The sequence below is a fragment of the Phycodurus eques genome, chromosome 23 (assembly GCF_024500275.1).
Source record: "Phycodurus eques isolate BA_2022a chromosome 23, UOR_Pequ_1.1, whole genome shotgun sequence".
In the NCBI taxonomy this organism is placed as follows: domain Eukaryota; kingdom Metazoa; phylum Chordata; class Actinopteri; order Syngnathiformes; family Syngnathidae; genus Phycodurus; species Phycodurus eques.
In genome coordinates this window covers 1,620,864-1,647,573 of record NC_084547.1, presented here as the reverse complement: position 1 = coordinate 1,647,573, position 26,710 = coordinate 1,620,864, and the positions used below count along the sequence as shown (strand labels likewise).

General features: G+C 42.0%; 1 protein-coding gene across 1 annotated transcript; it reads right to left on the bottom strand.

Annotated features, from left to right (window-relative positions):
* Positions 1-814: 814 nt before the first annotated feature.
* Positions 815-5,737, bottom strand: LOC133398078 (prestalk protein-like). The gene is made up of 3 exons (XM_061669689.1): positions 5,666-5,737; positions 962-5,000; positions 815-879 (listed from the first exon to the last, which is right to left on the bottom strand). The coding sequence occupies exons 1-2, from the start codon at positions 5,735-5,737 to the stop codon at positions 1,011-1,013; spliced, it is 4,062 nt and encodes a 1,353-aa protein (XP_061525673.1). The 3' UTR covers positions 815-879; positions 962-1,010.
* Between the last annotated feature and the right edge of the window lie 20,973 nt (positions 5,738-26,710).

Below are 26,710 nucleotides of genomic sequence, written 5' to 3'. Positions count from 1 at the left end.
GTTATTTTTGTCATTATTTTTAGGATGCTTCATTCCGATTCTGTTGCCCCAAAATGTAATTTTTCCGTTCGTGGTTAAGTCCTGAGAATCAAGCGTGGTTGTAGTTTTGTTTCCCCCTTAAATCAGAACTCAGTGCATTCAATGCGTCTCACCGTCATCTTGATGATTCCTGCTCGCCTGATAAACGCAGCAGACGACTGATTGAGCAAGTCGCTCGTGAACGTCTCACCAACGGATTTAAATCTCAGAGTCCGTGTGATTAGTGATGTGATGCTCAAAGTGGGATTCTTGGTGGCCGTCGTCGCTTGAGCCACCGTGGTGTTGGGTTTGGCTGTCGTCGAATGTGTTTTTTGCGGCGATTCTGTCAAGACAATCAGAAGGACAATTGGTTAACCCTAATGCGCAAAACACATTTACTACAACAAAAATTATTAGAACAAAATGTCATCCCACTAGGCTCTAACACAGCCAAACTATCACAAAAAAGAGAAAAATGTATAAAAAGGGTTTGAACGTCACAATGGCCAACATATGTTGAGGCGTTCAAGGCGGTAGACTCACGAATGACTTGAATGGTGTTGGCGACGAGGCTGACGTTAAACGTGTTGTTGGGCTGACCCAGCGTTTCTTCTAAGGTGGTGACAACATCCTCATCTGTGGGAGTTGAAGCTGTGTTCCTGAACTCCAATCCTACCTCCACTTGCGTGTTTTCCATTCTCGTCAACACCACAGCGCGGCTGTAGCACAAAAATGCAAACCGTACTCTCATTTGTACACACACTTGTGTACTCTCCCAAAAATTGCATAAACTTACAAAATCCGAATAATGAAAGTCTGGATGAAGATAAACCCGAATCTCTGCCTGTAGATGGCATCGCACTGTAACATGGAGGAAAAGGCGAGTAATTGGAAGCGAGAAAAACTAGATGAAAAGCATAGTGGGGATTTAAACTGGACTCACCGACGTGACAACTCGAATTTCAAGAGCTTTGTATTGCTCACTGTTGACATCATTGAATTCTTCCACAAACGGTTCCTCTAAAGTTGCTGACAGGACAACAACTGGTGGTGGAGATGTGGGGACTGCGACTGGAGTTGTTGGATTTGGAGCGGTTGGCCGTTGAGTTGCAGGGACAAGGGTGGTGTTTGGCCCATGAGGAGGGGTTGGTCCATGAGTCGTGGGCACATGGGTGGTAGTTGGCCCTTGATTTGCAGGGACATGGGTGGTGGTGGGCCCTTGAGTTGCAGGGACATTGGTGGGAGTTGCCCCTTGAGTTGCAGGGACATGGGTGGTGGTTGGTCCCCGAGTTGTAGGAACATGAGTGGTGGTTAGCCCATGAGTAGGGGTTGGCCCATGAATCGTGGCCACATGGGTGGTGGTTGGCCCTTGAGTTGCAGGGACATGGGTGGTGGTTGGGCCATGAGTCGTGGGCACATGGGTGGGGGTTGGCCCTTGAGTTGCAGGGACATGGGTGGGAGTTGGCCCTTGAGTTGCAGGGACATGGGTGGTGGTTGGGCCATGAGTCGTGGGCACATGGGTGGGGGTTGGCCCTTGAGTTGCAGGGACATGGGTGGGAGTTGGCCCTTGAGTTGCAGGGACATGGGTGGTGGTTGGCCCATGAGTAGGGGTTGGCCCATGAGTCGTGGTCACATGGGTGGTAGTTGGTCCTTGAGCTGCAGGAAGATGTGTGGTGGTTGCCCCATGAGCAGTGGTTGGGCCTTGAGTTGTAGGGACATGGGTGGTGGTTGGCCCTTGAGTTGCAGGGACATGGGTGGGAGTTTGCCCTTGAGTTGCAGGGACATGGGTGGTGGTTGGCCCATGAGTAGGGGTTGGCCCATGAATCGTGGCCACATGGGTGGTGGTTGGCCCTTGAGTTGCAGGGACATGGGTGGTGGTTGGGCCATGAGTCGTGGGCACATGGGTGGGGGTTGGCCCTTGAGTTGCAGGGACATGGGTGGGAGTTGGCCCTTGAGTTGCAGGGACATGGGTGGTGGTTGGGCCATGAGTCGTGGGCACATGGGTGGGGGTTGGCCCTTGAGTTGCAGGGACATGGGTGGGAGTTGGCCCTTGAGTTGCAGGTACATGGGTGGTGGTTGGGCCATGAATCGTTGGCCCTTGAATAGGGGTTGGCCCATGAGTTGCAGGGACATGGGTGGTGGTTGGGCCATGAGTCGTGGGCACATGGGTGGGGGTTGGCCCTTGAGTTGCAGGGACATGGGTGGGAGTTGGCCCTTGAGTTGCAGGGACATGGGTGGTGGTTGGCCCATGAGTAGGGGTTGGCCCATGAGTCGTGGTCACATGGGTGGTGGTTGGCCCTTGAGTTGCAGGGACATGGGTGGTGGTTGGCCCTTGAATAGGGGTTGGCCCATGAGTCGTCTGCACATGTGTGGTGGTTGGTCCTTGAGTTGCAGGGACATGTGTGGTTGTTGCCCCATGAGCAGTGGTTGTCCCTTGAGTTGTAGGGACATGTGTGGTTATTGGTCCTTGAGTTGCAGGGACATTGGTGCTGGTTGGCCCATGAGTCATGGGCACATGGGTGGTAGTTGGTCCTTGAGCTGCAGGAAGATGTGTGGTGGTTGCCCCATGAGCAGTGGTTGGGCCTTGAGTTGTAGGGACATGGGTGGTGGTTGCCCCTTGAGTTGCAGGGACATGGGTGGGAGTTGCCCCTTGAGTTGCAAGGACATGGGTGGTGGTTGGCCCATGAGTAGGGGTTGGCCCATGAGTCGTGGTCACATGGATGGTGGTTTGCCCTTGAGTTGCAGGGACATGGGTGGTGGTTGGGCCATGAGTCGTGGGCACATGGGTGGGGGTTGGCCCTTGAGTTGCAGGGACATGGGTGGTGGTTGGCCCATGAGTAGGGGTTGGCCCATGAGTCGTGGTCACATGGGTGGTGGTTGGCCCTTGAGTTGCAGGGACATGGGTGGGAGTTGGCCCTTGAGTTGCAGGGACATGGGTGGTGGTTGGGCCATGAGTCGTGGGCACATGGGTGGGGGTTGGCCCTTGAGTTGCAGGGACATGGGTGGGAGTTGGCCCTTGAGTTGCAGGGACATGGGTGGTGGTTGGCCCATGAGTAGGGGTTGGCCCATGAGTCGTGGTCACATGGGTGGTAGTTGGTCCTTGAGCTGCAGGAAGATGTGTGGTGGTTGCCCCATGAGCAGTGGTTGGGCCTTGAGTTGTAGGGACATGGGTGGTGGTTGGCCCTTGAGTTGCAGGGACATGGGTGGGAGTTTGCCCTTGAGTTGCAGGGACATGGGTGGTGGTTGGCCCATGAGTAGGGGTTGGCCCATGAATCGTGGCCACATGGGTGGTGGTTGGCCCTTGAGTTGCAGGGACATGGGTGGTGGTTGGGCCATGAGTCGTGGGCACATGGGTGGGGGTTGGCCCTTGAGTTGCAGGGACATGGGTGGGAGTTGGCCCTTGAGTTGCAGGGACATGGGTGGTGGTTGGGCCATGAGTCGTGGGCACATGGGTGGGGGTTGGCCCTTGAGTTGCAGGGACATGGGTGGGAGTTGGCCCTTGAGTTGCAGGTACATGGGTGGTGGTTGGGCCATGAATCGTTGGCCCTTGAATAGGGGTTGGCCCATGAGTTGCAGGGACATGGGTGGTGGTTGGGCCATGAGTCGTGGGCACATGGGTGGGGGTTGGCCCTTGAGTTGCAGGGACATGGGTGGGAGTTGGCCCTTGAGTTGCAGGGACGTGGGTGGTGGTTGGCCCATGAGTAGGGGTTGGCCCATGAGTCGTGGTCACATGGGTGGTGGTTGGCCCTTGAGTTGCAGGGACATGGGTGGTGGTTGGCCCTTGAATAGGGGTTGGCCCATGAGTCGTCTGCACATGTGTGGTGGTTGGTCCTTGAGTTGCAGGGACATGTGTGGTTGTTGCCCCATGAGCAGTGGTTGTCCCTTGAGTTGTAGGGACATGTGTGGTTATTGGTCCTTGAGTTGCAGGGACATTGGTGCTGGTTGGCCCATGAGTCATGGGCACATGGGTGGTAGTTGGTCCTTGAGCTGCAGGAAGATGTGTGGTGGTTGCCCCATGAGCAGTGGTTGGGCCTTGAGTTGTAGGGACATGGGTGGTGGTTGCCCCTTGAGTTGCAGGGACATGGGTGGGAGTTGCCCCTTGAGTTGCAAGGACATGGGTGGTGGTTGGCCCATGAGTAGGGGTTGGCCCATGAGTCGTGGTCACATGGATGGTGGTTTGCCCTTGAGTTGCAGGGACATGGGTGGTGGTTGGGCCATGAGTCGTGGGCACATGGGTGGGGGTTGGCCCTTGAGTTGCAGGGACATGGGTGGTGGTTGGCCCATGAGTAGGGGTTGGCCCATGAGTCGTGGTCACATGGGTGGTGGTTGGCCCTTGAGTTGCAGGAACATGGGTGGGAGTTTGCCCTTGAGTTGCAGGGACATGGGTGGTGGTTGGCCCATGAGTAGGGGTTGGCCCATGAGTCGTGGTCACATGGGTGGTTGTTGGCCCTTGAGTTGCAGGGACATGGGTGGTGGTTGGCCCTTGAATAGGGGTTGGCCCATGAGTCATCTGCACATGTGTGGTGGTTGGTCCTTGAGTTGCAGGAACATGTGTGGTGGTTGCCCCATGAGCAGTGGTTGGCCCTTGAGTTGTAGGGACATGTGTGGTTATTGGTCCTTGAGTTGCAGGGACATGGGTGGGAGTTGCCCCTTGAGTTGCAAGGACATGGGTGGTGGTTGGCCCATGAGTAGGGGTTGGCCCATGAGTCGTGGGCACATGGGTGGTGGTTGGCCCTTGAGTTGCAGGGACATGGGTGGGAGTTGCCCCTTGAGTTGCAAGGACATGGGTGGTGGTTGGCCCATGAGTAGGGGTTGGCCCATGAGTCGTGGGCACATGGGTGGTAGTTGGCACTTGAGTTGCAGGGACATGGGTGGAAGTTGGCTCTTGAGTTGCAGGAACATGTGTGGTGGTTGGCCCATGAGTCGTGGCCACATGGGTGTTGGTTGGCCCTTGAGTTGCAGGGACATGGGTGGTAGTTGGTCTTTCAGTTTCAAAGATATGTGTGGTGGTTGGCCCGTGAATAAGGTTTGGCCCTTGAGTTGTAGGGACATGGGTGGTGGTTGGCCCTCGAGTAGGGGTTGGCCCATGAGTCGTCTGCACATGGGTGGTGGTTGGTCCTTGAGCTGCAGGAGCATGTGTGGGGGTTGCCCCATGAGCAGTGGTTGGCCCTTGAGTTGTTGGAACATGGGTGGTGGTTGGCCCTTGAGTTGCAGGGACATGGGTGGTATTTGGTCCTTGAGTTGCAGGAACATGTGTGGTGGTTGCCCTATGGGCAGTAGTTGGCTCTTGAGTTGTAGGGACATGGGTGGTGGTTGGTCCATGAGTTGTAGGAATGTGGGTCTTGGTTGAATCATGAGTTGTAGGGGCATGGGTGGTAGCTGTCCCATGAGGAATGGTTGGCCCTTGAGTTGTAGGGACATGATTGGCAGTTGGCTCATGTGTAGGTGATGGTCCATTAGGTGTTGTAGTTTCTGATGATTCGGCTGTTTAAATTAAAATTGTTCACAGTCAAAAAAAAAAATGCATTGATGTTAAGTAAAGATGATTTGGGAGTGATGATAGGAGTCTTTACTTACAAATGAGTGCAACTGTGTCTGGATCAACAGTGAGGGGAAAATTGTTGTTGGGACTATTCACAGCTTGTACCAATGTCTCCACGACCACATCAGCTCCTGGAATTTGCTCAATCTGTACCGAATTGTTGAACTCCAGGTCCATTTCCACTTTTGTGTATCCTTTTTGTGGACTAAAAATTAAATAGATGACATTCAGATTGGAGAGCCAATAGAAATTGTTAGACACTACCTGTATTTAACATCTTACCTAAATCCAAGAACAATGGTGCGGATGAAAATGCTTCCAAATTCTTGCAAGAGGATCGAGTCACACTGTAAGAAGATTCAAAGTTGAGTTAATTTAAAAGTAAGTGGTGAGAAAAATGATTGCATTAGCTCAATATCACATGAAATTGCCTATCCATCCAGTTTCATATATACATCAGGGTGCGGGTGACATGGGCTGCAGTCTAAAGATGGAGACTTCCATGTCTCTGGCACAACTGAGAGGACCCCAGCCCCGAGGCCTTATACCAGTTGGACATGCCTGGAGCACATCACTAGGGAAGGGTACTGTGGGAATCCTTACATGTTGGCTGAGCCACCTCAGCCTGCTCTAAGAAATAGAGTGGCCAATCTGGGTACTCTTTACACAAAGACCGCACCCGGACATTCTTGGTATAAAGATACAGAACCGGTGCCAGAAGCCAGCCTCGGCAGAATCCGATGTCCATGACCAGCAAAAAAAAGTTCCTGTCTGAAGTTGTAATAACTCAAATCTTTACGCACCATTGATACCACTTGTGTTTCAAGTTCTTTGAATTGTTCACTGCTGTGATTGCTCAACTCTGCCATAAAAGGTTCCTCCAGAGTGGCTTCAACAGACACTATTCGTGAAGGAACTGAGATGACTGCAGTTGTTGTCTCTTTATTTGTTGATTCATCAGTTGTTATTGATTCGTCAGTAGTTGTTGATCCCTCAATAGTTGTTAGCTTGTTAATTGTTGTTGTTGATTTGTCAATAGAAGTTGTTGAGTTGTCAATAGCTGTTGTAGATTCATCAACAGCTGTTATTGATTTATCAACAGTTGTTGTCAGAGCTGTGGTCAATCCCTGAAGAGTTATTGATTCCTCAACAGCAATTGTTGATTCATCAATAGTTTCTGTGGATCCATCACGAGTTGTTGATTCATCAATATTTGTTGTCGATTCGTCAATGGTTATTGATTCATCGATAGTTGTTGATTCTTCGGTAGTTGTGTCAAGAGTAGTTGTTGATTCGTCAGTGCTTGCTGTTGATGTGTCACTTGTCAATTTCTCAACAGTTGTTGATTCATCAACAGTTGTCAATTCGTCAACAGTTGTTGATCCTTCATTAGCGATTGAGTCGTCAACAGCAGTTGTTGATTCGTCAATAGTCAGTTGAGTTGTTGCTGATGTTAAACCACTTGCGGTTTTTGTTAAGCCAAGGGATGATGTTGGTCCTTGGGTGGTTGTGGATGCTTTTGGTGTTTCAGAGGAATAAAATGGAAAGGAATGGATCAGTATTAATTCAGAAAAGCACATTACAGTTGGATTGTCTATCTAAAAATTAATATATGAAAAATTAACAATAAATGATCAGAAGTTTAATAGTCTATCAGAGCGCGAAGTAGGTTATGAACAAAAGAGTACCATGGATCGAATCCTGAGGAATTCCAGAAATCATTTGAAATGGATATGAATGTGTATGAAATAATATGAAGATCAGTTGACGTCTGCTGGACAAAATGTTGTTACTTACAAATGGCGACAATTGAGTCTGGATCGACAGTGAGGTTGAAAGTGTTGTTGCCACTAGCCACAGCTTGAACCAATACGTCTATGGCCACATCGGTTTGTGGGATCTCGTCAACTGGTACTGAATTGTTGAACTCCAGTTCCACTTCGACTTGCGTATTTCCCGTTTGAGGCCTTCAATAACCAGAATATCCTTAATTTGAATTGTGGATTATGTAAATTGAGATATGTATTTCATATACTTGAAATCTTACCTGAATCCAATGACAATAGTGCGGAAGAAAACTGAACCAAACGCTTGGAAGAAGATGAAGTCACACTGCAAGAAGAATCAGTTTAGAAACATATTTTGTGAAATATTCAGCAGATTCTGAGAGTTCAAATGCTTGTACACACCATTGAAACCACTCTTGTTTCAAGTTCTTTGTATTGTTCACTGCTGCGATTGTTCAATTCTTCCGCAAAAGGTTCCACCAGAGTGGCTCCAAGAGACACAACTGTTGAGGGAACTGAGATGATTGCAGTTGTTGTCAGTTGGGTTGTTGCTGATGTTAAGCCACTTGCGGTTGTTGTTAAGCCAAGGGATGATGTTGGTCCTTGGGTGGTTGTGGATGCTTTTGGTGTTTCAGAGGAATAAAATGGAAAGGAATGGATCAATATTAATTCAGAAAAGCACATTACAGTTGGATTGTCTATCTAAAAATTAATATATGAAAAATTAACAATAAATGATCAGAACGTTTAATAGTCTATCAGAGCGAGAAGTAGGTTATGAACAAAAGACTACCATGGATCGAATCCTGAGGAATTCCAGAAATCACTTGAAATGGATTTGAATGTGTATGAAATAATATGAAGATCAGTTGACGTCTGCTGGACAAAATGTTGTTACTTACAAATGGCGACAATTGAGTCTGGATCGACAGTGAGGTTGAAAGTGTTGTTGCCACTAGCCACAGCTTGAACCAATACGTCTATGGCCACATCGGTTTGTGGGATCTCGTCAACTGGTACTGAATTGTTGAACTCCAGTTCCACTTCGACTTGCGTATTTCCCGTTTGAGGCCTTCGATAACCAGAATATCCTTAATTTGAATTGTGGATTATGTAAATTGAGATATGTATTTCATATACTTGAAATCTTACCTGAATCCAATGACAATAGTGCGGAAGAAAACGGAACCAAACGCTTGGAAGAAGATGAAGTCACACTGCAAGAAGAATCAGTTTAGAAACATATTTTGTGAAATATTCAGCAGATTCTGAGAGTTCAAATGCTTGTACACACCATTGAAACCACTCTTGTTTCAAGTTCTTTGTATTGTTCACTGCTGCGATTGTTCAATTCTTCCACAAAAGGTTCCACCAGAGTGGCTCCAAGAGACACAACTGTTGAGGGAACTGAGATGATTGCAGTTGTTGTCTGTTGAATTGTTGCTGATGTTAAGCCACTTGCGGTTGTTGTTAAGCCAAGGGATGATGTTGGTCCTTGGGTGGTTGTGGATGCTTTTGGTGTTTCAGAGGAATAAAATGGAAAGGAATGGATCAATATTAATTCAGAAAAGCACATTACAGTTAGATTGTCTATCTAAAAATTAATATATGAAAAATTAACAATAAATAATCAGAACGTTTTAAGTCTATCAGAGCGAGAAGTAGGTTATGAACAAAAGAGGCCCATGCACTGAATCCTGAGGAACGCCAGAAATCACTTGAAATGGATTTGAATGTGTATGAAATAATATGATGATCAGTTGATGTCTGCTGGACAAAATGTTGTTACTTACAAATGGCTACAATTGAGTCTGGATCGACAGTGAGGTTGAAAGTGTTGTTGCCACTAGCCACAGCTTGAACCAATACGTCTATGGCCACATCGGTTTGTGGGATCTCGTCAACTGGTACTGAATTGTTGAACTCCAGTTCCACTTCGACTTGCGTATTTCCCGTTTGAGGCCTTCAATAACCAGAATATCCTTAATTTTAATTGTGGATTATGTAAATTGAGATATGTATTTCATATACTTGAAATCTTACCTGAATCCAATGACAATAGTGCGGAAGAAAACGGAACCAAACGCTTGGAAGAAGATGAAGTCACACTGCAAGAAGAATCAAAGTTTAGAAACATATTTTGTGAAATATTCAGCAGATTCTGAGAGTTCAAATGCTTGTACACACCATTGAAACCACTCTTGTTTCAAGTTCTTTGTATTGTTCACTGCTGCGATTGTTCAATTCTTCCACAAAAGGTTCCACCAGAGTGGCTCCAAGAGACACAACTGTTGAGGGAACTGAGATGATTGCAGTTGTTGTCAGTTGAGTTGTTGCTGATGTTAAGCCACTTGCGGTTGTTGTTAAACCAAGGGATGATGTTGGTCCTTGGGTGGTTGTGAATGCTTTTGGTGTTTCAGAGGAATAAAATGGAAAGGAATGGATCAATATTAATTCAGAAAATCACATTACAGTTGGATTGTCTGCTATCTTAAATTTAATATTTGAAAAATTAACAATAAATGATCAGAACGTTATAAGTCTATCAGAGCGAGAAGTAGGTTTTGAACAAAAGAGGCCCATGGATCGAATCCTGAGGAATTCCAGAAATCACTTGAAATGGATTTGAATGTGTATGAAATAATATGAAGATCAGTTGACGTCTGCTGGACAAAATGTTGTTACTTACAAATGGCGACAATTGAGTCTGGCTCGACAGTGAGGTTGAAAGTGTTGTTGCCACTAGCCACAGCTTGAACCAATACGTCTATGGCCACATCGGTTTGTGGGATCTCGTCAACTGGTACTGAATTGTTGAACTCCAGTTCCACTTCGACTTGCGTATTTCCCGTTTGAGGCCTTCAATAACCAGAATATCCTTAATTTGAATTGTGGATTATGTAAATTGAGATATGTATTTCATATACTTGAAATCTTACCTGAATCCAATGACAATGGTGCGGAAGAAAATGGAACCAAACGCTTGGAAGAAGATGAAGTCACACTGCAAGAAGAATCAAAGTTTAGAAACATATTTTGTGAAATTTTCAGCAGATTCTGAGAGTTCAAATGCTTGTACACACCATTGAAACCACTCTTGTTTCAAGTTCTTTGTATTGTTCACTGCTACGATTGTTCAATTCTTCCACAAAAGGTTCCACCAGAGTGGCTCCAAGAGACACAACTGTTGAGGGAACTGAGATGATTGCAGTTGTTGTCAGTTGGGTTGTTGCTGATGTTAAGCCACTTGCGGTTGTTGTTAAGCCAAGGGATGATGTTGGTCCTTGGGTGGTTGTGGATGCTTTTGGTGTTTCAGAGGAATAAAATGGAAAGGAATGGATCAATATTAATTCAGAAAAGCACATTACAGTTGGATTGTCTATCTAAAAATTAATATATGAAAAATTAACAATAAATGAACAGAACGTTTTAAGTCTATCAGAGCGAGAAGTAGGTTATGAACAAAAGAGGCCCATGGACTGAATCCTGAGGAACGCCAGAAATCACTTGAAATGGATTTGAATGTGTATGAAATAATATGATGATCAGTTGATGTCTGCTGGACAAAATGTTGTTACTTACAAATGGCTACAATTGAGTCTGGATCGACAGTGAGGTTGAAAGTGTTGTTGCCACTAGCCACAGCTTGAACCAATACGTCTATGGCCACATCGGTTTGTGGGATCTCGTCAACTGGTACTGAATTGTTGAACTCCAGTTCCACTTCGACTTGCGTATTTCCCGTTTGAGGCCTTCAATAACCAGAATATCCTTAATTTTAATTGTGGATTATGTAAATTGAGATATGTATTTCATATACTTGAAATCTTACCTGAATCCAATGACAATAGTGCGGAAGAAAACGGAACCAAACGCTTGGAAGAAGATGAAGTCACACTGCAAGAAGAATCAAAGTTTAGAAACATATTTTGTGAAATATTCAGCAGATTCTGAGAGTTCAAATGCTTGTACACACCATTGAAACCACTCTTGTTTCAAGTTCTTTGTATTGTTCACTGCTGCGATTGTTCAATTCTTCCACAAAAGGTTCCACCAGAGTGGCTCCAAGAGACACAACTGTTGAGGGAACTGAGATGATTGCAGTTGTTGTCAGTTGAGTTGTTGCTGATGTTAAGCCACTTGCGGTTGTTGTTAAACCAAGGGATGATGTTGGTCCTTGGGTGGTTGTGAATGCTTTTGGTGTTTCAGAGGAATAAAATGGAAAGGAATGGATCAATATTAATTCAGAAAATCACATTACAGTTGGATTGTCTGCTATCTTAAATTTAATATTTGAAAAATTAACAATAAATGATCAGAACGTTATAAGTCTATCAGAGCGAGAAGTAGGTTTTGAACAAAAGAGGCCCATGGATCGAATCCTGAGGAATTCCAGAAATCACTTGAAATGGATTTGAATGTGTATGAAATAATATGAAGATCAGTTGACGTCTGCTGGACAAAATGTTGTTACTTACAAATGGCGACAATTGAGTCTGGCTCGACAGTGAGGTTGAAAGTGTTGTTGCCACTAGCCACAGCTTGAACCAATACGTCTATGGCCACATCGGTTTGTGGGATCTCGTCAACTGGTACTGAATTGTTGAACTCCAGTTCCACTTCGACTTGCGTATTTCCCGTTTGAGGCCTTCAATAACCAGAATATCCTTAATTTGAATTGTGGATTATGTAAATTGAGATATGTATTTCATATACTTGAAATCTTACCTGAATCCAATGACAATGGTGCGGAAGAAAATGGAACCAAACGCTTGGAAGAAGATGAAGTCACACTGCAAGAAGAATCAAAGTTTAGAAACATATTTTGTGAAATTTTCAGCAGATTCTGAGAGTTCAAATGCTTGTACACACCATTGAAACCACTCTTGTTTCAAGTTCTTTGTATTGTTCACTGCTACGATTGTTCAATTCTTCCACAAAAGGTTCCACCAGAGTGGCTCCAAGAGACACAACTGTTGAGGGAACTGAGATGATTGCAGTTGTTGTCAGTTGGGTTGTTGCTGATGTTAAGCCACTTGCGGTTGTTGTTAAGCCAAGGGATGATGTTGGTCCTTGGGTGGTTGTGGATGCTTTTGGTGTTTCAGAGGAATAAAATGGAAAGGAATGGATCAATATTAATTCAGAAAAGCACATTACAGTTGGATTGTCTATCTAAAAATTAATATATGAAAAATTAACAATAAATGATCAGAACGTTTTAAGTCTATCAGAGCGAGAAGTAGGTTATGAACAAAAGAGGCCCATGGACTGAATCCTGAGGAACGCCAGAAATCACTTGAAATGGATTTGAATGTGTATGAAATAATATGAAGATCAGTTGACGTCTGCTGGACAAAATGTTGTTACTTACAAATGGCGACAATTGAGTCTGGATCGACAGTGAGGTTGAAAGTGTTGTTGCCACTAGCCACAGCTTGAACCAATACGTCTATGGCCACATCGGTTTGTGGGATCTCGTCAACTGGTACTGAATTGTTGAACTCCAGTTCCACTTCGACTTGCGTATTTCCCGTTTGAGGCCTTCAATAACCAGAATATCCTTAATTTTAATTGTGGATTATGTAAATTGAGATATGTATTTCATATACTTGAAATCTTACCTGAATCCAATGACAATGGTGCGGAAGAAAATGGAACCAAACGCTTGGAAGAAGATGAAGTCACACTGCAAGAAGAATCAAAGTTTAGAAACATATTTTGTGAAATTTTCAGCAGATTCTGAGAGTTCAAATGCTTGTACACACCATTGAAACCACTCTTGTTTCAAGTTCTTTGTATTGTTCACTGCTACGATTGTTCAATTCTTCCACAAAAGGTTCCACCAGAGTGGCTCCAAGAGACACAACTGTTGAGGGAACTGAGATGATTGCAGTTGTTGTCAGTTGGTTTGTTGCTGATGTTAAGCCACTTGCGGTTGTTGTTAAGCCAAGGGATGATGTTGGTCCTTGGGTGGTTGTGGATGCTTTTGGTGTTTCAGAGGAATAAAATGGAAAGGAATGGATCAATATTAATTCAGAAAAGCACATTACAGTTGGATTGTCTATCTAAAAATTAATATATGAAAAATTAACAATAAATGAATCAGAACGTTTTAAGTCTATCAGAGCGAGAAGTAGGTTATGAACAAAAGAGGCCCATGGACTGAATCCTGAGGAACGCCAGAAATCACTTGAAATGGATTTGAATGTGTATGAAATAATATGATGATCAGTTGATGTCTGCTGGACAAAATGTTGTTACTTACAAATGGCTACAATTGAGTCTGGATCGACAGTGAGGTTGAAAGTGTTGTTGCCACTAGCCACAGCTTGAACCAATACGTCTATGGCCACATCGGTTTGTGGGATCTCGTCAACTGGTACTGAATTGTTGAACTCCAGTTCCACTTCGACTTGCGTATTTCCCGTTTGAGGCCTTCAATAACCAGAATATCCTTAATTTTAATTGTGGATTATGTAAATTGAGATATGTATTTCATATACTTGAAATCTTACCTGAATCCAATGACAATAGTGCGGAAGAAAACGGAACCAAACGCTTGGAAGAAGATGAAGTCACACTGCAAGAAGAATCAGTTTAGAAACATATTTTGTGAAATATTCAGCAGATTCTGAGAGTTCAAATGCTTGTACACACCATTGAAACCACTCTTGTTTCAAGTTCTTTGTATTGTTCACTGCTGCGATTGTTCAATTCTTCCGCAAAAGGTTCCACCAGAGTGGCTCCAAGAGACACAACTGTTGAGGGAACTGAGATGATTGCAGTTGTTGTCAGTTGGGTTGTTGCTGATGTTAAGCCACTTGCGGTTGTTGTTAAGCCAAGGGATGATGTTGGTCCTTGGGTGGTTGTGGATGCTTTTGGTGTTTCAGAGGAATAAAATGGAAAGGAATGGATCAATATTAATTCAGAAAAGCACATTACAGTTGGATTGTCTGCTATCTAAAAATTAATATATGAAAAATTAACAATAAATGATCAGAACGTTTTAAGTCTATCAGAGCGAGAAGTAGGTTATGAACAAAAGAGGCCCATGGACTGAATCCTGAGGAACGCCAGAAATCACTTGAAATGGATTTGAATGTGTATGAAATAATATGATGATCAGTTGATGTCTGCTGGACAAAATGTTACTTACAAATGGCTACAATTGAGTCTGGATCGACAGTGAGGTTGAAAGTGTTGTTGCCACTAGCCACAGCTTGAACCAATACGTCTATGGCCACATCGGTTTGTGGGATCTCGTCAACTGGTACTGAATTGTTGAACTCCAGTTCCACTTCGACTTGCGTATTTCCCGTTTGAGGCCTTCAATAACCAGAATATCCTTAATTTTAATTGTGGATTATGTAAATTGAGATATGTATTTCATATACTTGAAATCTTACCTGAATCCAATGACAATGGTGCGGAAGAAAATGGAACCAAACGCTTGGAAGAAGATGAAGTCACACTGCAAGAAGAATCAGTTTAGAAACATATTTTGTGAAATATTCAGCAGATTCTGAGAGTTCAAATGCTTGTACACACCATTGAAACCACTCTTGTTTCAAGTTCTTTGTATTGTTCACTGCTACGATTGTTCAATTCTTCCACAAAAGGCTCCACCAGAGTGGCTCCAAGAGACACAACTGTTGAGGGAACTGAGATGATTGCAGTTGTTGTCAGTTGGGTTGTTGCTGATGTTAAGCCACTTGCGGTTGTTGTTAAGCCAAGGGATGATGTTGGTCCTTGGGTGGTTGTGGATGCTTTTGGTGTTTCAGAGGAATAAAATGGAAAGGAATGGATCAATATTAATTCAGAAAAGCACATTACAGTTGGATTGTCTATCTAAAAATTAATATATGAAAAATTAACAATAAATGATCAGAACGTTTAATAGTCTATCAGAGCGAGAAGTAGGTTATGAACAAAAGAGTACCATGGATCGAATCCTGAGGAATTCCAGAAATCACTTCAAATGGATTTGAATGTGTATGAAATAATATGAAGATCAGTTGACGTCTGCTGGACAAAATGTTGTTACTTACAAATGGCGACAATTGAGTCTGGATCGACAGTGAGGTTGAAAGTGTTGTTGCCACTAGCCACAGCTTGAACCAATACGTCTATGGCCACATCGGTTTGTGGGATCTCGTCAACTGGTACTGAATTGTTGAACTCCAGTTCCACTTCGACTTGCGTATTTCCCGTTTGAGGCCTTCGATAACCAGAATATCCTTAATTTGAATTGTGGATTATGTAAATTGAGATATGTATTTCATATACTTGAAATCTTACCTGAATCCAATGACAATAGTGCGGAAGAAAACGGAACCAAACGCTTGGAAGAAGATGAAGTCACACTGCAAGAAGAATCAAAGTTTAGAAACATATTTTGTGAAATTTTCAGCAGATTCTGAGAGTTCAAATGCTTGTACACACCATTGAAACCACTCTTGTTTCAAGTTCTTTGTATTGTTCACTGCTACGATTGTTCAATTCTTCCACAAAAGGTTCCACCAGAGTGGCTCCAAGAGACACAACTGTTGAGGGAACTGAGATGATTGCAGTTGTTGTCAGTTGGGTTGTTGCTGATGTTAAGCCACTTGCGGTTGTTGTTAAGCCAAGGGATGATGTTGGTCCTTGGGTGGTTGTGGATGCTTTTGGTGTTTCAGAGGAATAAAATGGAAAGGAATGGATCAATATTAATTCAGAAAAGCACATTACAGTTGGATTGTCTATCTAAAAATTAATATATGAAAAATTAACAATAAATGATCAGAACGTTTTAAGTCTATCAGAGCGAGAAGTAGGTTATGAACAAAAGAGGCCCATGGACTGAATCCTGAGGAACGCCAGAAATCACTTGAAATGGATTTGAATGTGTATGAAATAATATGAAGATCAGTTGACGTCTGCTGGACAAAATGTTGTTACTTACAAATGGCGACAATTGAGTCTGGATCGACAGTGAGGTTGAAAGTGTTGTTGCCACTAGCCACAGCTTGAACCAATACGTCTATGGCCACATCGGTTTGTGGGATCTCGTCAACTGGTACTGAATTGTTGAACTCCAGTTCCACTTCGACTTGCGTATTTCCCGTTTGAGGCCTTCAATAACCAGAATATCCTTAATTTTAATTGTGGATTATGTAAATTGAGATATGTATTTCATATACTTGAAATCTTACCTGAATCCAATGACAATGGTGCGGAAGAAAATGGAACCAAACGCTTGGAAGAAGATGAAGTCACACTGCAAGAAGAATCAAAGTTTAGAAACATATTTTGTGAAATTTTCAGCAGATTCTGAGAGTTCAAATGCTTGTACACACCATTGAAACCACTCTTGTTTCAAGTTCTTTGTATTGTTCACTGCTACGATTGTTCAATTCTTCCACAAAAGGTTCCACCAGAGTGGCTCCAAGAGACACAACTGTTGAGGGAACTGAGATGATTGCAGTTGTTGTCAGTTGGGTTGTTGCTGATGTTAAGCCACTTGCGGTTGTTGTTAAGCCAAGGGATGATGTTGGTCCTTGGGTGGTTGTGGATGCTTTTGGTGTTTCAGAGGAATAAAATGGAAAGGAATGGATCAATATTAATTCAGAAAAGCACATTACAGTTGGATTGTCTGCTATCTAAAAATTAATATATGAAAAATTAACAATAAATGATCAGAACGTTTTAAGTCTATCAGAGCGAGAAGTAGGTTATGAACAAAAGAGGCCCATGGACTGAATCCTGAGGAACGCCAGAAATCACTTGAAATGGATTTGAATGTGTATGAAATAATATGATGATCAGTTGATGTCTGCTGGACAAAATGTTACTTACAAATGGCTACAATTGAGTCTGGATCGACAGTGAGGTTGAAAGTGTTGTTGCCACTAGCCACAGCTTGAACCAATACGTCTATGGCCACATCGGTTTGTGGGATCTCGTCAACTGGTACTGAATTGTTGAACTCCAGTTCCACTTCGACTTGCGTATTTCCCGTTTGAGGCCTTCAATAACCAGAATATCCTTAATTTGAATTGTGGATTATGTAAATTGAGATATGTATTTCATATACTTGAAATCTTACCTGAATCCAATGACAATGGTGCGGAAGAAAATGGAACCAAACGCTTGGAAGAAGATGAAGTCACACTGCAAGAAGAATCAGTTTAGAAACATATTTTGTGAAATATTCAGCAGATTCTGAGAGTTCAAATGCTTGTACACACCATTGAAACCACTCTTGTTTCAAGTTCTTTGTATTGTTCACTGCTACGATTGTTCAATTCTTCCACAAAAGGTTCCACCAGAGTGGCTCCAAGAGACACAACTGTTGAGGGAACTGAGATGATTGCAGTTGTTGTCAGTTGGGTTGTTGCTGATGTTAAGCCACTTGCGGTTGTTGTTAAGCCAAGGGATGATGTTGGTCCTTGGGTGGTTGTGGATGCTTTTGGTGTTTCAGAGGAATAAAATGGAAAGGAATGGATCAATATTAATTCAGAAAAGCACATTACAGTTGGATTGTCTATCTAAAAATTAATATATGAAAAATTAACAATAAATGATCAGAACGTTTAATAGTCTATCAGAGCGAGAAGTAGGTTATGAACAAAAGAGTACCATGGATCGAATCCTGAGGAATTCCAGAAATCACTTCAAATGGATTTGAATGTGTATGAAATAATATGAAGATCAGTTGACGTCTGCTGGACAAAATGTTGTTACTTACAAATGGCGACAATTGAGTCTGGATCGACAGTGAGGTTGAAAGTGTTGTTGCCACTAGCCACAGCTTGAACCAATACGTCTATGGCCACATCGGTTTGTGGGATCTCGTCAACTGGTACTGAATTGTTGAACTCCAGTTCCACTTCGACTTGCGTATTTCCCGTTTGAGGCCTTCGATAACCAGAATATCCTTAATTTGAATTGTGGATTATGTAAATTGAGATATGTATTTCATATACTTGAAATCTTACCTGAATCCAATGACAATAGTGCGGAAGAAAACGGAACCAAACGCTTGGAAGAAGATGAAGTCACACTGCAAGAAGAATCAGTTTAGAAACATATTTTGTGAAATATTCAGCAGATTCTGAGAGTTCAAATGCTTGTACACACCATTGAAACCACTCTTGTTTCAAGTTCTTTGTATTGTTCACTGCTGCCATTGTTCAATTCTTCCACAAAAGGTTCCACCAGAGTGGCTCCAAGAGACACAACTGTTGAGGGAACTGAGATGATTGCAGTTGTTGTCTGTTGAATTGTTGCTGATGTTAAGCCACTTGCGGTTGTTGTTAAGCCAAGGGATGATGTTGGTCCTTGGGTGGTTGTGGATGCTTTTGGTGTTTCAGAGGAGTAAAATGGAAAGGAATGGATCAATATTAATTCAGAAAAGCACATTACAGTTAGATTGTCTATCTAAAAATTAATATATGAAAAATTAACAATAAATAATCAGAACGTTTTAAGTCTATCAGAGCGAGAAGTAGGTTATGAACAAAAGAGGCCCATGCACTGAATCCTGAGGAACGCCAGAAATCACTTGAAATGGATTTGAATGTGTATGAAATAATATGATGATCAGTTGATGTCTGCTGGACAAAATGTTGTTACTTACAAATGGCTACAATTGAGTCTGGATCGACAGTGAGGTTGAAAGTGTTGTTGCCACTAGCCACAGCTTGAACCAATACGTCTATGGCCACATCGGTTTGTGGGATCTCGTCAACTGGTACTGAATTGTTGAACTCCAGTTCCACTTCGACTTGCGTATTTCCCGTTTGAGGCCTTCAATAACCAGAATATCCTTAATTTTAATTGTGGATTATGTAAATTGAGATATGTATTTCATATACTTGAAATCTTACCTGAATCCAATGACAATAGTGCGGAAGAAAACGGAACCAAACGCTTGGAAGAAGATGAAGTCACACTGCAAGAAGAATCAAAGTTTAGAAACATATTTTGTGAAATATTCAGCAGATTCTGAGAGTTCAAATGCTTGTACACACCATTGAAACCACTCTTGTTTCAAGTTCTTTGTATTGTTCACTGCTGCGATTGTTCAATTCTTCCACAAAAGGTTCCACCAGAGTGGCTCCAAGAGACACAACTGTTGAGGGAACTGAGATGATTGCAGTTGTTGTTTGTTGAATTGTTGCTGATGTTAAGCCACTTGCGGTTGTTGTTAAGCCAAGGGATGATGTTGGTCCTTGGGTGGTTGTGGATGCTTTTGGTGTTTCAGAGGAATAAAATGGAAAGGAATGGATCAGTATTAATTCAGAAAAGCACATTACAGTTGGATTGTCTATCTAAAAATTAATATATGAAAAATTAACAATAAATGATCAGAAGTTTCATAGTCTATCAGAGCGAGACGTAGGTTATGAACAAAAGAGTACCATGGATCGAATCCTGAGGAATTCCAGAAATCATTTGAAATGGATTTGAATGTGTATGAAATAATATGAAGATCAGTTGACGTCTGCTGGACAAAATGTTGTTACTTACAAATGGCGACAATTGAGTCTGGATCGACAGTGAGGTTGAAAGTGTTGTTGCCACTAGCCACAGCTTGAACCAATACGTCTATGGCCACATCGGTTTGTGGGATCTCGTCAACTGGTACTGAATTGTTGAACTCCAGTTCCACTTCGACTTGCGTATTTCCCGTTTGAGGCCTTCAATAACCAGAATATCCTTAATTTTAATTGTGGATTATGTAAATTGAGATATGTATTTCATATACTTGAAATCTTACCTGAATCCAATGACAATAGTGCGGAAGAAAACGGAACCAAACGCTTGGAAGAAGATGAAGTCACACTGCAAGAAGAATCAGTTTAGAAACATATTTTGTGAAATATTCAGCAGATTCTGAGAGTTCAAATGCTTGTACACACCATTGAAACCACTCTTGTTTCAAGTTCTTTGTATTGTTCACTGCTGCGATTGTTCAATTCTTCCACAAAAGGTTCCACCAGAGTGGCTCCAAGAGACACAACTGTTGAGGGAACTGAGATGATTGCAGTTGTTGTCAGTTGAGTTGTTGCTGATGTTAAGCCACTTGCGGTTGTTGTTAAGCCAAGGGATGATGTTGGTCCTTGGGTGGTTGTGGATGCTTTTGGTGTTTCAGAGGAATAAAATGGAAATGAATGGATCAATATTAATTCAGAAAATCACATTACAGGTGGATTGTCTGCTATCTAAAAATTAATATATGAAAAATTAACAATAAATGATCAGAACGTTTTAAGTCTATCAGAGCGAGAAATAGGTTTTGAACAAAAGAGGCCCATGGATCGAATCCTGAGGAATTCCAGAAATCACTTGAAATGGATTTGAATGTGTATGAAATAATATGAAGATCAGTTGACGTCTGCTGGACAAAATGTTGTTACTTACAAATGGCGACAATTGAGTCTGGCTCGACAGTGAGGTTGAAAGTGTTGTTGCCACTAGCCACAGCTTGAACCAATACGTCTATGGCCACATCGGTTTGTGGGATCTCGTCAACTGGTACTGAATTGTTGAACTCCAGTTCCACTTCGACTTGCGTATTTCCCGTTTGAGGCCTTCAATAACCAGAATATCCTTAATTTGAATTGTGGATTATGTAAATTGAGATATGTATTTCATATACTTGAAATCTTACCTGAATCCAATGACAATGGTGCGGAAGAAAATGGAACCAAACGCTTGGAAGAAGATGAAGTCACACTGCAAGAAGAATCAAAGTTTAGAAACATATTTTGTGAAATTTTCAGCAGATTCTGAGAGTTCAAATGCTTGTACACACCATTGAAACCACTCTTGTTTCAAGTTCTTTGTATTGTTCACTGCTACGATTGTTCAATTCTTCCACAAAAGGTTCCACCAGAGTGGCTCCAAGAGACACAACTGTTGAGGGAACTGAGATGATTGCAGTTGTTGTCAGTTGGGTTGTTGCTGATGTTAAGCCACTTGCGGTTGTTGTTAAGCCAAGGGATGATGTTGGTCCTTGGGTGGTTGTGGATGCTTTTGGTGTTTCAGAGGAATAAAATGGAAAGGAATGGATCAGTATTAATTCAGAAAAGCACATTACAGTTGGATTGTCTATCTAAAAATTAATATATGAAAAATTAACAATAAATGATCAGAAGTTTAATTGTCTATCAGAGCGAGAAGTAGGTTATGAACAAAAGAGTACCATGGATCGAATCCTGAGGAATTCCAGAAATCATTTGAAATGGATTTGAATGTGTATGAAATAATATGAAGATCAGTTGACGTCTGCTGGACAAAATGTTGTTACTTACAAATGGCGACAATTGAGTCTGGATCGACAGTGAGGTTGAAAGTGTTGTTGCCACTAGCCACAGCTTGAACCAATACGTCTATGGCCACATCGGTTTGTGGGATCTCGTCAACTGGTACTGAATTGTTGAACTCCAGTTCCACTTCGACTTGCGTATTTCCCGTTTGAGGCCTTCAATAACCAGAATATCCTTAATTTTAATTGTGGATTATGTAAATTGAGATATGTATTTCATATACTTGAAATCTTACCTGAATCCAATGACAATAGTGCGGAAGAAAACGGAACCAAACGCTTGGAAGAAGATGAAGTCACACTGCAAGAAGAATCAGTTTAGAAACATATTTTGTGAAATATTCAGCAGATTCTGAGAGTTCAAATGCTTGTACACACCATTGAAACCACTCTTGTTTCAAGTTCTTTGTATTGTTCACTGCTGCGATTGTTCAATTCTTCCACAAAAGGTTCCACCAGAGTGGCTCCAAGAGACACAACTGTTGAGGGAACTGAGATGATTGCAGTTGTTGTCAGTTGAGTTGTTGCTGATGTTAAGCCACTTGCGGTTGTTGTTAAGCCAAGGGATGATGTTGGTCCTTGGGTGGTTGTGGATGCTTTTGGTGTTTCAGAGGAATAAAATGGAAATGAATGGATCAATATTAATTCAGAAAATCACATTACAGGTGGATTGTCTGCTATCTAAAAATTAATATATGAAAAATTAACAATAAATGATCAGAACGTTTTAAGTCTATCAGAGCGAGAAGTAGGTTATGAACAAAAGAGGCCCATGGACTGAATCCTGAGGAACGCCAGAAATCACTTGAAATGGATTTGAATGTGTATGAAATAATATGATGATCAGTTGATGTCTGCTGGACAAAATGTTGTTACTTACAAATGGCTACAATTGAGTCTGGATCGACAGTGAGGTTGAAAGTGTTGTTGCCACTAGCCACAGCTTGAACCAATACGTCTATGGCCACATCGGTTTGTGGGATCTCGTCAACTGGTACTGAATTGTTGAACTCCAGTTCCACTTCGACTTGCGTATTTCCCGTTTGAGGCCTTCAATAACCAGAATATCCTTAATTTTAATTGTGGATTATGTAAATTGAGATATGTATTTCATATACTTGAAATCTTACCTGAATCCAATGACAATAGTGCGGAAGAAAACGGAACCAAACGCTTGGAAGAAGATGAAGTCACACTGCAAGAAGAATCAAAATTTAGAAACATATTTTGTGAAATATTCAGCAGATTCTGAGAGTTCAAATGCTTGTACACACCATTGAAACCACTCTTGTTTCAAGTTCTTTGTATTGTTCACTGCTGCGATTGTTCAATTCTTCCACAAAAGGTTCTACCAGAGTGGCTCCAAGAGACACAACTGTTGAGGGAACTGAGATGATTGCAGTTGTTGTTTGTTGAATTGTTGCTGATGTTAAGCCACTTGCGGTTGTTGTTAAGCCAAGGGATGATGTTGGTCCTTGGGTGGTTGTGGATGCTTTTGGTGTTTCAGAGGAATAAAATGGAAAGGAATGGATCAGTATTAATTCAGAAAAGCACATTACAGTTGGATTGTCTATCTAAAAATTAATATATGAAAAATTAACAATAAATGATCAGAAGTTTAATAGTCTATCAGAGCGAGAAGTAGGTTATGAACAAAAGAGTACCATGGATCGAATCCTGAGGAATTCCAGAAATCATTTGAAATGGATTTGAAGGTGTATGAAATAATATGAAGATCAGTTGACGTCTGCTGGACAAAATGTTACTTACAAATGGCGACAATTGAGTCTGGATCGACAGTGAGGTTGAAAGTGTTGTTGCCACTAGCCACAGCTTGAACCAATACGTCTATGGCCACATCGGTTTGTGGGATCTCGTCAACTGGTACTGAATTGTTGAACTCCAGTTCCACTTCGACTTGCGTATTTCCCGTTTGAGGCCTTCAAGAACCAGAATATCCTTAATTTTAATTGTGGATTATGTAAATTGAGATATGTATTTCATATACTTGAAATCTTACCTGAATCCAATGACAATAGTGCGGAAGAAAACGGAACCAAACGCTTGGAAGAAGATGAAGTCACACTGCAAGAAGAATCAAAATTTAGAAACATATTTTGTGAAATATTCAGCAGATTCTGAGAGTTCAAATGCTTGTACACACCATTGAAACCACTCTTGTTTCAAGTTCTTTGTATTGTTCACTGCTGCGATTGTTCAATTCTTCCACAAAAGGTTCTACCAGAGTGGCTCCAAGAGACACAACTGTTGAGGGAACTGAGATGATTGCAGTTGTTGTTTGTTGAATTGTTGCTGATGTTAAGCCACTTGCGGTTGTTGTTAAGCCAAGGGATGATGTTGGTCCTTGGGTGGTTGTGGATGCTTTTGGTGTTTCAGAGGAATAAAATGGAAATGAATGGATCAATATTAATTCAGAAAATCACATTACAGGTGGATTGTCTGCTATCTAAAAATTAATATATGAAAAATTAACAATAAATGATCAGAACGTTTTAAGTCTATCAGAGCGAGAAGTAGGTTATGAACAAAAGAGGCCCATGGACTGAATCCTGAGGAACGCCAGAAATCACTTGAAATGGATTTGAATGTGTATGAAATAATATGAAGATCAGTTGACGTCTGCTGGACAAAATGTTACTTACAAATGGCGACAATTGAGTCTGGATCGACAGTGAGGTTGAAAGTGTTGTTGCCACTAGCCACAGCTTGAACCAATACGTCTATGGCCACATCGGTTTGTGGGATCTCGTCAACTGGTACTGAATTGTTGAACTCCAGTTCCACTTCGACTTGCGTATTTCCCGTTTGAGGCCTTCAATAACCAGAATATCCTTAATTTTAATTGTGGATTATGTAAATTGAGATATGTATTTCATATACTTGAAATCTTACCTGAATCCAATGACAATAGTGCGGAAGAAAACGGAACCAAACGCTTGGAAGAAGATGAAGTCACACTGCAAGAAGAATCAGTTTAGAAACATATTTTGTGAAATATTCAGCAGATTCTGAGAGTTCAAATGCTTGTACACACCATTGAAACCACTCTTGTTTCAAGTTCTTTGTATTGTTCACTGCTGCGATTGTTCAATTCTTCCACAAAAGGTTCCACCAGAGTGGCTCCAAGAGACACAACTGTTGAGGGAACTGAGATGATTGCAGTTGTTGTCAGTTGAGTTGTTGCTGATGTTAAGCCACTTGCGGTTGTTGTTAAGCCAAGGGATGATGTTGGTCCTTGGGTGGTTGTGAATGCTTTTGGTGTTTCAGAGGAATAAAATGGAAAGGAATGGATCAATATTAATTCAGAAAAGCACATTACAGTTGGATTGTCTATCTAAAAATTAATATATGAAAAATTAACAATAAATGATCAGAACGTTTAATAGTCTATCAGAGCGAGAAGTAGGTTATGAACAAAAGAGTACCATGGATCGAATCCTGAGGAATTCCAGAAATCACTTCAAATGGATTTGAATGTGTATGAAATAATATGAAGATCAGTTGACGTCTGCTGGACAAAATGTTGTTACTTACAAATGGCGACAATTGAGTCTGGATCGACAGTGAGGTTGAAAGTGTTGTTGCCACTAGCCACAGCTTGAACCAATACGTCTATGGCCACATCGGTTTGTGGGATCTCGTCAACTGGTACTGAATTGTTGAACTCCAGTTCCACTTCGACTTGCGTATTTCCCGTTTGAGGCCTTCGATAACCAGAATATCCTTAATTTGAATTGTGGATTATGTAAATTGAGATATGTATTTCATATACTTGAAATCTTACCTGAATCCAATGACAATAGTGCGGAAGAAAACGGAACCAAACGCTTGGAAGAAGATGAAGTCACACTGCAAGAAGAATCAAAGTTTAGAAACATATTTTGTGAAATTTTCAGCAGATTCTGAGAGTTCAAATGCTTGTACACACCATTGAAACCACTCTTGTTTCAAGTTCTTTGTATTGTTCACTGCTACGATTGTTCAATTCTTCCACAAAAGGTTCCACCAGAGTGGCTCCAAGAGACACAACTGTTGAGGGAACTGAGATGATTGCAGTTGTTGTCAGTTGGGTTGTTGCTGATGTTAAGCCACTTGCGGTTGTTGTTAAGCCAAGGGATGATGTTGGTCCTTGGGTGGTTGTGGATGCTTTTGGTGTTTCAGAGGAATAAAATGGAAAGGAATGGATCAATATTAATTCAGAAAAGCACATTACAGTTGGATTGTCTATCTAAAAATTAATATATGAAAAATTAACAATAAATGATCAGAACGTTTTAAGTCTATCAGAGCGAGAAGTAGGTTATGAACAAAAGAGGCCCATGGACTGAATCCTGAGGAACGCCAGAAATCACTTGAAATGGATTTGAATGTGTATGAAATAATATGAAGATCAGTTGACGTCTGCTGGACAAAATGTTGTTACTTACAAATGGCGACAATTGAGTCTGGATCGACAGTGAGGTTGAAAGTGTTGTTGCCACTAGCCACAGCTTGAACCAATACGTCTATGGCCACATCGGTTTGTGGGATCTCGTCAACTGGTACTGAATTGTTGAACTCCAGTTCCACTTCGACTTGCGTATTTCCCGTTTGAGGCCTTCAATAACCAGAATATCCTTAATTTTAATTGTGGATTATGTAAATTGAGATATGTATTTCATATACTTGAAATCTTACCTGAATCCAATGACAATGGTGCGGAAGAAAACTGGAACCAAACGCTTGGAAGAAGATGAAGTCACACTGCAAGAAGAATCAAAGTTTAGAAACATATTTTGTGAAATTTTCAGCAGATTCTGAGAGTTCAAATGCTTGTACACACCATTGAAACCACTCTTGTTTCAAGTTCTTTGTATTGTTCACTGCTACGATTGTTCAATTCTTCCACAAAAGGTTCCACCAGAGTGGCTCCAAGAGACACAACTGTTGAGGGAACTGAGATGATTGCAGTTGTTGTCAGTTGGGTTGTTGCTGATGTTAAGCCACTTGCGGTTGTTGTTAAGCCAAGGGATGATGTTGGTCCTTGGGTGG